Source organism: Colias eurytheme, chromosome 3 (assembly GCF_061535395.1).
Source record: "Colias eurytheme isolate Ceu_HAF_F1 chromosome 3, ilColEury1 Martin Lab GWU primary, whole genome shotgun sequence".
Classification (NCBI taxonomy): domain Eukaryota; kingdom Metazoa; phylum Arthropoda; class Insecta; order Lepidoptera; family Pieridae; genus Colias; species Colias eurytheme.
In genome coordinates, this window is record NC_142982.1 from 10,994,957 (window position 1) to 11,007,048 (window position 12,092).

General features: G+C 40.8%; 1 protein-coding gene across 1 annotated transcript; it reads left to right on the top strand.

The window, feature by feature from the left end:
• Positions 1 to 492: 492 nt before the first annotated feature.
• LOC149909977 (kelch domain-containing protein 4) lies at positions 493 to 7,167 on the top strand. Its single transcript, XM_090120087.1, has 9 exons — positions 493 to 717; positions 996 to 1,169; positions 2,103 to 2,224; positions 2,907 to 3,015; positions 3,274 to 3,501; positions 4,530 to 4,727; positions 5,405 to 5,582; positions 6,018 to 6,236; positions 6,941 to 7,167. Exons 1-9 carry the CDS (start codon positions 607 to 609, stop codon positions 7,069 to 7,071), a joined length of 1,470 nt encoding a protein of 489 aa, XP_089976213.1. The 5' UTR covers positions 493 to 606; the 3' UTR covers positions 7,072 to 7,167.
• The last annotated feature ends 4,925 nt before the right edge of the window (positions 7,168 to 12,092 follow it).

A 12,092-nucleotide genomic window follows, 5' to 3' on the forward strand; every position in this document is an offset into this window, starting at 1 on the left:
TCGTACGCTGATTTTACGATAATTTCTATCAGGCAAAATTCGAGAATTTATATTATTTCACCCATACAAATATGAAATTTTGACGTGTTTCATATCGAACTTTCATGGGAACAGTGAAATTTTGTCAGATTGAATTTTAAACTTGGCGCGTTTATTGAACATAAAGTGGAAATCTCGGTGGAAATGGAATCGGTTCAGGTCTGTAGTCTGTACCACGCGTAAAACCAAAGAGTATAATGAATATTAAGGCACGTAAAACGTTTGGGTTTCAGTGTCCCGTTGATTTGACAGCGGTAGTTAAACAAAGATTAACTATAGAGAACTTGCATACTTATCAATATTACAATTTATATGATTTATTTATTTATAATTGACTTTATTCTAAAAAGTACGATAATTTTGAACCAAAAACGCCTAATGTACGATAATTTTACGCCCCTGGTACGATAATCAGCTCACTTCAGGTTGCTAACACTGCATGGACAGCGCGCGGTTCAGGGTAACTCATTGTCATTGGTCAAAACTCAAAAATCACAATATTGTGTTTAATTTTGAATCATTATAATTTTAAAAGGTTTTAATTGTATTTATACAAATTAACCTAAGATGGGTAAGAAAAAGAATAAGAACAAAGTTAGTGGAGCTGTTAAAACTGCCGCTAAAACAGAAAAAAAATTAGCGAATAAACTCAAAAAAGAACTTGCGAATATGGGAGAGGTTAGTAAACAAACCAACATGGTCTAAGATTATGCTATAATAATATTACTATTAATTAAGTAGAATTCACGAATATGAGCTCCTAATTTTCGTTAAAACTCACTTTAAATAATTTTAATTATTTATAATAATTAAATTCATAATATGCCGCATGTATTTACTTTCAGTAACCCGGCAAAACATCGTACACAATAATAATTAATATCGCTACGTAGATAATATTTTGAAAAGATTTGAATAATACCCTTTCGCTATTATATTCTTTATTTGTCTTCCAGGAAGACATTGCAAAAGTGATTGCAGAAATTGAAAGGGAGGAAGCAAAAAGAACAGCAGCAACAGAGAAAGCCCTCTCTGGCCCACCTTCAGCCAGAGCTTATGCATCTCTCACTCCCCATCCTATTAATAATGAACTTATCTTGTTTGGTGGTGAATATCATAATGGCCAGCAGGTAAATAAAGTTTAAATTTTAACTAAATTCAATTGTGTAAAAAGTTGAGACTGAACAAGAAGTCCTGCACTCCATATGCCTGTATGTGTTGAGCTAGGATAAAAATAATAAAACGATAAAAATACCATGTTATTCAGTAATGATTTAGTTCTAGTGAGACAAGAATTTTCAAAATTTATTAAGTTATGTATGTTGGGTTGTATGATAATAGAAAGTAATAATTCTCTCGTATGTACTTTATTTATGTAACAATTGTAAAATAGTAATTAACAGAAAGGATTGTATAGTATGCCGTGCCGTAAAATGTAAATCAAAGATGTCTTCCCGAATAACAGTGTTGCCAGGTGGCTCTGTAAGTTGCACAGATTATAAATGTCCAAAATATGTCGCCAACAGATCAAGTACTTTTATCAATTTGTAACACGTTAAAAACATTCAAATGTCCATTATTAAATATTAGTTTACATTATAATACAATTTTAACACATTGCTTTCAAGCCTTGTCTCAGATATTATCACTAAAACTGAGTACTGAGTTTACTTTAATATAAGTTCAGTTCATAGAATAAAAAAGTGAAACATTGTATCAGTTAATACATTGAAATAAATTTCTTATTTTTTACCTACTTAAAAATAAAAAGTAAGTTAAATTATGGATGCATATTGACATTACTATAAAAAACTAGACTCATAACTGCATATCAAAAGTTCACAAAGTGGCATTGAACAAAAATATTAATTGAAATGAACACACACAGTCTTGCTCATTAGAAATCTCTGCCTAATACATGTACAAGCAGAGTTTTGCTTTGAACACTGTTTGATTGTGAATGTAAGTCTAGGTACAATCAATTGGAAACATGATGAAATATTATGAAAACTCAATTTCTACATTTATTTTTATAACACAAAAAAATAAAACCATAATTTCAGACAGAGGTGTACAATGATCTGTTGTTCTACAACCCAGTTAACAATACTTGGCGGCAAGTGAAGGCGCCGGGAGGGCCGCCGCCACGCAGCGCACATCAAGCGATCGCTACACCCGCTAATAGGTACATTTAAGAAAATATTTATATAAAAGAAAGGGAAGTCCACCTTATTTCCCGTAGCAGCTGTTACACGTGTCACAGTCGCTGTAGCAGCTGTTACACGTGTCACAGTCGCTGTAGCAGCTGTTACACGCGTCACACTCGCTGTAGCAGCTTTTACACGTGTCACATTCGCTGTAGCAGCTGTTACACGTGTCACAGTCGCTGTAGCAGCTGTTACACGTGTCACAGTCGCTGTAGCAGCTGTTACATGTGTCACACTCGCTGTAGCAGCTGTTACACGTGTCACAGTTACTGTAGCAGCTGTTACACGTGTCACAGTCGCTGTAGCAGCTGTTACACGTGTCACAGTCGTTGTAGCAGCTGTTACACGTGTCACAGTCGCTGTAGCAGCTGTTACACGTGTCACAGTCGCTGTAGCAGCTGTTACACGCGTCACACTCGCTGCAGCAGCTGTTACACGTGTCACATTCGCTGTAGCAGCTGTTACACGTGTCACAGTCGCTGTAGCAGCTGTAACACGTGTCACAGTCGCTGTAGCAGCTGTTACATGTGTCACACTCGCTGTAGCAGCTGTTACACGTGTCACTAACGCTGCAATAGCCTTTAGCTAAATTGTAAATTCGAACCTATTTCATGTAATAAATATCAGTTATTGAATTGTATGTTTCTTCATTTCTTGTAGAGGTGAACTCTGGGTGTTTGGTGGAGAGTTTACAAGTCCAACAGAAACACAGTTCTATCACTATAAAGATTTATGGTGTTTTTCACTTGCTGACAAGAAATGGGAGAAGGTATGTCCTTTCAGTTATTGAAATTTGTCTATTGTTACAATTTGATTTTGTTCATGGCAAAGGATCCTAATTTTTTTATGGAAACGATTTTTCTAGTAACCCACACTTTCTGTCATATTAGATATTACTGCAAATAAAAATTACCAAAAAAATTTTCATTCTAGCTATTCTTAAAATAATAAATTAAATAGATTACATTTAATGTGTTGTGTTTTCATTTTTTCATATAAAAATATTTTATTTTAAATAATTTAATAGGTTGTAGCGCCAAACGGTCCGTCCCCCCGCTCCGGGCACCGAATGGTCCAACTCGGGCGGAAGCTGTTCATCTTTGGCGGTTATTCAGATGACGGTCGCGAATGTCGATACTTCGACGATCTGTATACTTTCTGTTTGGATACAAGGCAGTGGGAGAAATTGGTGCCCAGTGGTAGGGGGCCGTGTGCTAGGTCTGCCTGTGTTATGTTACCGGCTGGGAGTGATTCGGTAAGTATTTTTATTATCTGATTACGGTTTTTTGGAAAGATGTCGATCTCATCGTACCTTAGGTAGAACATGGCAATAATGAAATAGAAACTATTACATAGTTCAAAATTTTAAATGCAATAACATTCTAGCATTCTATGAAATACACCAAGTATTCTAGTTGGTATTGTTAATTGTGGTTATGAGCGTGTTGAGTAATTACTAGTCCGGGATACATCGCCCATTTTTGCAAGTGATTACTATCAAGCTAATTTTTCGTGAGTAGCTTTATTTTGATGAGATGCCCAATAATTTCATGTACGAAACTCTCGATTGTGGTAGCTACCAGAGGAAACAAGGATAAAATATTTTGATTTGATGGTTCTCAAATATTAATTACTAACTGAATGTTTTTTTTTGTTCAATCTCAAGATAATTATTTAAATTATTCGAAAAAATATTTGTCCTACAAAATCTGTGGTTTGATCAAAGAGTCCCCCTTTCCAATGTGTATCGATAACGAAGTCATCATAAATGATTACTAACCAGCTGATTTTTTTATTTTCACTTATTTAATACTTATATAATTCAACAGACATATTGTCCTACAAATTTCGTAATAAATATTTGAGAACCGTCAAATCAAAAATTTTTATCCTTGTTACCTCTGTAAGCTACCACAATCGAGAGTTTCGTACATGAAATTATTGGGCATCTCATCAAAATAAAGCTACTCACGAAAAATTAGCTTGATAGTAATCAATTGCAAAAATGGGCGATGTATCCCGGACTATACAGCAAGTTTTAATTTAAATAAGGGTTATGATATTTCATTCTTTTGTTACTTTTAAATTGCATTTATCTATTTAGTGGTGATTTTTATTACATAAATGTATGACTATAGTGAATGATGTTTTATTTTACTGCATATTATCTATAAATATTTTTTTAAGGTGTGCATTTACAGGATAAGTTATTATTTTTGTGCAATACCACTGCATTAAACATAAAAATCAACATTTAAAAATTAACGCCTTATATTTCCACAGCTAATAATCTACGGCGGTTTCTCCCGCGTACGCGAAGGACGCACGGAACGCACACACACGCACACAGACATGTACAAGCTCGCACACAAGGGCACGTGGACGTGGAGGTCACTGACCGGCGGGAACTGCGCGCGCGCGGGACTCGCTGCTACCGTCAATGTGCATAGCAATAGGGGTTACGTGTTTGGTGGGGTGCGGGTGAGTGGCTATTTTATAGGTTGCTGATGACAGAAAAGGGAATGGTGGGGGTTTTAGTAACTTAAATGGTTCTCTTTTTGACGTGACAACGTCTTATAATTCGATAGAGCCGGCTGCTCGCACGAAAAAACATGACGCATGCGGCGTTACCTCGCTCTGAGGCGTTCCATGTAAGGCTTGAAGTGCAAGCGAGAGCGCGGAACGAGCGACAAAGAAGCACAATCGGACGTTGTCACGTTCAACTATCGTCAGTAAACCGACTTTACGGACAACCAATTTTTTTACAGATTCCAGAAGGCATTGTTTTTTCTACTTAGACAATAAAGGCGTGGTGACATTTTTTGTGACTAATTTTAATCTTCTTTTCTTTAACTTGCTGCATGTCAATTTTGTTACTGAATTTTAGAAGTTCTCATTTCCCTTATATTCGTTAGTTGTATATATGTTATTTCAAACTTCAAAGCGATAAAGTTAATGTTGAATATTGGCACGAGGAGATTTTTGTAAAAACTACCAGAAAAACAAACACAACAACAAGGTAGAAATGAACTATCATTTCTACCATAAGGAAGCGACAAAATATATAAATATAATAGCTATAGTTGTAGCTCATTGTCGATCTTTGTACATAGAATAATATTGACTAATTGGTCAATCGAGTTTCCTATAAACTTCAGGATGTGGAAGAAACAGAAGAAGATCTTCGCGGTGAGATGAGCGACGAGTGGCAAGTGCTAGACCTCGATACGTGTCGCTGGCACGAACTCACATTGCGCACTGAAACACAAGCCAATACGCAAGCTAGCACGCAAGCTGACATGCAAGTGGACGAAAGTGATAAGGAGAGTGTTACTGGTAAGTTCTGCTGTGTTAAGTGGTGACTTCCGAGTGTTGGACCTCGACACGTGTCGCTGGTAACGTTGTAACTCTAACGCAAGTGTACACGCAATCTAGGTTTTGTTTATTCAAAACTAGCTGCGCTCCGCGGTTTCACCCGGTGGCTCCGCTCTTGTTGGTCTTAGCGTGATGATATATAGCCTATGCCCTATAGCTTTCCTCGATGAATGGATTATCTTACAGCGAAAGAATTTTTCAAATCGTTTCTGAGATTAGCGCGTTCAAACAAACAAACAAATTCTTCAGCTTTATAATATTAGTATAGATTTCACTTGGGTTACCTATTTTAAAAATGATTATGTACTCAATTCACAATTGAGTATGATTCCATCCTTACCACTTTTCGCTGTCATTTGCTTTTTTTACAATGTTCTATAATATTTATCTCCGCAGTGGTAACAGACGAAGTGTTCACCATGAAGCTGGGCGGGGCCAAGCCCAAGGCCACGCCCACGGCCACGCCCACACCGGCCCGTACTTGTGACACGGCGCGCGCAGTGAGCGGGCGCATGTCGGCGATGCTGGCCGTGCAGCGCTCCGTGCTGTACGTGTACGGCGGCCTGCTCGAGCGGGACGACAAGCAGTTCTACCTGGCCGACATGTACAGCCTGGGTGAGTGGGGAGTGTTGCCATGGCAACGCACGCAGCAGGCGGGCGCGTGTTGCCGTGGCAACGCACGCAACAATCGGCCGCGTCTTGCCATAGCAACGCACGCAACAAGCGGACGCATAAACAGAATAAATAATTTATGTAACTGCGGGATTGGGGTCTTTATAAAAAGAATCAGGGTGTCAAAAAAAGAGTAGCAAAATATTTGCGATACCACCAGTAGTAAACGTATTTTTTTATGAGTGGAGGTGACCACTTAATATATTACACATACCACCATTTTCGTATTATTTGCTTTAAAATGGATTTCAGTTTTTTTTTTCCGAAATTTGTGAAAATGTGTCATCTTCTTGTACTCTTTTCGAACTTTACTTTGCCACCTCGTATCTTTTCCGCTCGTGCCACCGTATTGGAAAATGGCGCCGTAAAACATATAAAATTCAAAACTTCAATTATTAATCATTCTTTTTTATAAATGCGAAAGTTTTTGAAGATGGATGGATGTATGTTTGTTACTCTTTCACGCAAATACTACTGAATCGATTACAATGAAATTTGGTATGTAGGTAGCTGAAAACCAAGAATAAGACATAAGCTACTTCTTTATCCCGGAAATCCCAAAGGAACGGGAACTATGCGGGTTTTTCTTTGAAAACGCGGCCGCGGGCGGAAAACTAGTAATCAAAATCTTTCCATTATTATTTCAGATCTGCACAAATTAAATGAATGGAAGACAATCATCGCACAGCCGAAGTTACCCGACTGGCTTGGTTCAGATTCGGAGGAATCGGACTCGGAGAGCGAGACAGAAGATAGCGATGATTCTGACGATGAATAAGGATAGATATATGTGGTGATGTAAAACATCTTAATTATAAGACAAAAACAATACTAAGTGTATTTGTAAAAAAAAATATTAAATTTTACTAAAAGATTTAGGTGTTTTTTTTATCCACTACGCAACAATTTAGATAATGTTAAAAATTTACACACATAACGTTAAAAATTTAATACATTCTGCTGAATCTATTGTCATCTAAGCCAAAAAAGTTAGGTAAATAATCTAACTCGCAGGATTACTAGCATTCGCTTAGAATAGCTTGCAATTTAAATATTTTGTTTTAGACTATTGCGGGTATATCGCAGTTATGTGTCGAGAATTTACTTTTTAAAAAACCTCAGTCAGGTGCAGGTTGTAAGTTGAGGATCCCCTTCCCCTTCCCTTCTTCGTGCTTGTCGATGCTCGTATTTCTGTAATATCTTTTTAAATAAAACGAACTCACACTATTCAAAAGATTTATAAAATTATGGCATTAAATAAAAAATAAAATATACCAAAAGTAATCGCAGAAATAGAAAGAAAATTAAAAAAAAACACATTATTCATTCCCATGAAGAACATAATTTCTCCAGAAGAAAAACAATGGTTTCAGGCAGGGATGTACCTTGGCGGCCATGTTGTTCTACAGCCCAGTGAGCAATACTTGGTGGCAAGTAAAGGCGCTGGGAGCACCGCCGCCACACAGCGAAAATCAGGTGATCAGAATGTCTAGTTTTTATAATACCTATATGAATGATTTTGATGTTTTCTTATTCCTCTTCGTCTTACAAAATGAATGTAAAAAAATTGCTATTGAACATACAAGAATGTTAATGTGTAAAGATTTTGCAAATACGTGTTTACCTCCGTCTTTATGCACGCATGATAAATATTAACTATCGATTATTTTTTCTTGTCTCTCTTACTGCTGAGTGTTGTCAAAAATAATAATATTATATATTCCCAGTGAAAACACTATAAGGAGGCATTTTCTTGTATCTTTAGTTAATAAGATTTTTTTGTTTTATATATCTCTGTCTTTGTCTCTGTATGTTTTCCAATAAAGAAAATAAAAATAAAAATATCAGTTACAACAGCGCGTCTGACACGTGTAACAGCTGCTACAGCGAGTCTGACACGTGTTACATCTGCTACAGCGAGTCTGACACGTGAAACAGCTGCTACAGCGAGTGAAGCACGTGAAACAGCTGCTACAGTAAGCAATTTACATGTTACAATTACAACAGCGCGTCTGACACGTGTAACAGCTGCTACAGCGAGTGTGGCACGTGAAAAAGCTGATACAGCGTGTCTGACAAGTGCAACAGCTGGAACAGCGAGTGTGGCACGTGTAACAGTTGCTACAGCGTGTCTGACACGTGTAACAGCTGCTACAGCGAGTCTGACACGTGTAATAGCTGTTACAGTAAGCGCTTTTCATGTTACAAATACTACAAAGAGTCTGACACATGTTACAGCTGCTACAGAGACTGTCGCACGTGAAACAGCTGCTACAGTAAGAAATTTACATGTAACAGATACAACAGCGCGTCTGACACGTGAAACAGCTGCTACAGCGTGTCTGACACGTGTAACAGCTGCTACAGCGAGTGTGGCACGTGTTACAGCTGCTACAGCGAGTCTGACACGTGTAACAGCTGCTTCAGCGAGTGTGGCACGTGTAACAGCTGCTACAGTGAGTCTGACACGTGTAACAGCTGCTACAGTAAGCAATTTACGTGTTACAGATACAACAACGAGTCTGACACGTGTAACAGCTGCTACAGTGAGTCTGACACGTGCAACAGCTGCTACAGCGAGTCTGACACGTGTTACAGCTGCTACAGCGAGTGTGGCACGTGAAACAGCTGCTACAGTAAGCAATTTACATGTTACAATTACAACAGCGCGTCTGACACGTGAAACAGCTGCTACAGCGTGTCTGACACGTGTTACAGCTGCTACAGTAACCAATTTACGTGTTACAGATACAACAGCGAGTCTGACACGTGCAACAGCTGCTACAGCGAGTCTGACACGTGTAACAGCTGCTACAGCGAGTGTGGCACGTGTAACAGCTGCTACAGTGAATGTGGCACGTGTAACAGCTGCTACAGCGAGTGTGGCACGTGTAACAGCTGCTACAGCGAGTCTGACACGTGCAACAGCTGCTACAGTGAGTCTGACACGTGAAACAGCTGCTACAGCGAGTCTGACACGTGTTACAGCTGCTACAGTAACCAATTTACGTGTTACAGATACAACAGCGAGTCTGACACGTGCAACAGCTGCTACAGCGAGTCTTACACGTGTAACAGCTGCTACAGCGAGTGTGGCACGTGTAACAGCTGCTACAGTGAGTCTGACACGTGTAACAGCTGCTACAGTAAGCTATTTACGTGTTACAGATACAACAGCGAGTCTGACACGTGTAACAGCTGCTACAGCGAGTGTGGCACGTGTAACAGCTGCTACAGCGAGTGTGGCACGTGTAACAGCTGCTACAGTGAGTTATACACGTGAAACAGCTGCTACAGCGAGTCTGACACGTGTTACAGCTGCTACAGTAACCAATTTACGTTTTACAGATGCAACAGCGAGTCTGACACGTGCAACAGCTGCTACAGCGAGTCCGACACGTGTTACAGCTGCTACAGCGAGTGTGGCACGTGAAACAGCTGCTACAGTAAGCAATTTACATGTTACAATTACAACAGCGCGTCTGACACGTGAAACAGCTGCTACAGCGTGTCTGACACGTGTAACAGCTGCTACAGCGAGTGTGGCACGTGTAACAGCTGCTACAGCGAGTCTGACACGTGCAACAGCTGCTACAGCGAGTCTGACACGTGTAACAGCTGCTTCAGCGAGTGTGGCACGTGTAACAGCTGCTTCAGTGAGTTTGACACGTGTAACAGCTGCTACAGTAAGCAATTTACGTGTTACAGATACAACAGCGAGTCTGACACGTGTAACAGCTGCTACAGTGAGTCTGACACGTGCAACAGCTGCTACAGCGAGTCTGACACGTGTTACAGCTGCTACAGCGAGTGTGGCACGTGAAACAGCTGCTACAGTAAGCAATTTACATGTTACAATTGCAACAGCGCGTCTGACACGTGTAACAACTGCTACAGCCAGTCTGACACGTGTAATAGCTGTTACAGTAAGCGCTTTTCATGTTACAAATACTACAAAGAGTCTGACACATGTTACAGCTGCTACAGAGACTGTCGCACGTGAAACAGCTGCTACAGTAAGAAATTTACATGTAACAGATACAACAGCGAATCTGACACGTGTAAATGCTGCTACAGCGAGTCTGACAAGTGTAAAAGCTTCTACAGTGACTGTGACACGTGTTGGTCCTGCAATGGTTGTTTTACAGATACAAAAGCGAGTCTAACACGTGCAACAGCTGCTACAGCGAGTCTGACACGTGTAACAGCTGCTACAGCGAGTCCGACACGTGTTACAGCTGCTACAGCGAGTGTGGCAAGCGTAAAAGCTGCTACAGCGTGTCTGACACGTGCAACAGCTGGAACAGCGAGTGTGGCACGTGTAACAGCTGCTACAGCGAGTCTGACACGTGCAACAGCTGCTACAGTGAGTCTGACACGTGTAACAGCTGCTTCAGCGAGTGTGGCACGTGTAACAGCTGCTACAGTGAGTCTGACACGTGTAACAGCTGCTACAGTAAGCAATTTACGTGTTACAGATACAACAGCGAGTCTGACACGTGTAACAGCTGCTACAGTGAGTCTGACACGTGCAACAGCTGCTACAGCGAGTCTGACACGTGTTACAGCTGCTACAGTAACCAATTTACGTGTTACAGATACAACAGCGAGTCTGACACGTGCAACAGCTGCTACAGCGAGTCCGACACGTGTTACAGCTGCTACAGCGAGTGTGGCACGTGAAACAGCTGATACAGTAAGCAATTTACATGTTACAATTACAACAGCGCGTCTGACACGTGAAACAGCTGCTACAGCGTGTCTGACACGTGTAACAGCTGCTACAGCGAGTGTGGCACGTGTTACAGCTGCTACAGCGAGTCTGACACGTGTAACAGCTGCTTCAGCGAGTGTGGCACGTGTAACAGCTGCTACAGTGAGTCTGACACGTGTAACAGCTGCTACAGTAAGCAATTTACGTGTTACAGATACAACAACGAGTCTGACACGTGTAACAGCTGCTACAGTGAGTCTGACACGTGCAACAGCTGCTACAGCGAGTCTGACACGTGTTACAGCTGCTACAGCGAGTGTGGCACGTGAAACACCTGCTACAGTAAGCAATTTACATGTTACAATTACAACAGCGCGTCTGACACGTGAAACAGCTGCTACAGCGTGTCTGACACGTGTAACAGCTGCTACAGCGAGTGTGGCACGTGTAACAGCTGCTACAGCGAGTCTGACACGTGCAACAGCTGCTACAGCGAGTCTGACACGTGTAACAGCTGCTTCAGCGAGTGTGGCACGTGTAACAGCTGCTACAGTGAGTCTGACACGTGTAACAGCTGCTACAGTAAGCAATTTACGTGTTACAGATACAACAGCGAATCTGACACGTGTAAATGCTGCTACAGCGAGTCTGACAAGTGTAAAAGCATCTACAGTGACTGTGACACGTGTTGGTCCTGCAATGGTTGTTTTACAGATACAAAAGCGAGTCTTACACGTGCAACAGCTGCTACAGCGAGTCTGACACGTGTTACAGTTGCTACAGCGAGTCTGACACGTGTAACAGCTGCTACAGCGAGTCCGACACGTGTTACAGCTGCTACAGCTAGTGTGGCAAGCGTAAAAGCTGCTACAGCGTGTCTGACACGTGCAACAGCTGGAACAGCGAGTGTGGCACGTGTAACAGCTGCTACAGCGAGTCTGACACGTGCAACAGCTGCTACAGTGAGTCTGACACGTGTAACAGCTGCTTCAGCGAGTGTGGCACGTGTAACAGCTGCTACAGTGAGTCTGACACGTGTAACAGCTGCTACAGTAACCAATTTACGTGTTACAGATACAACAGCG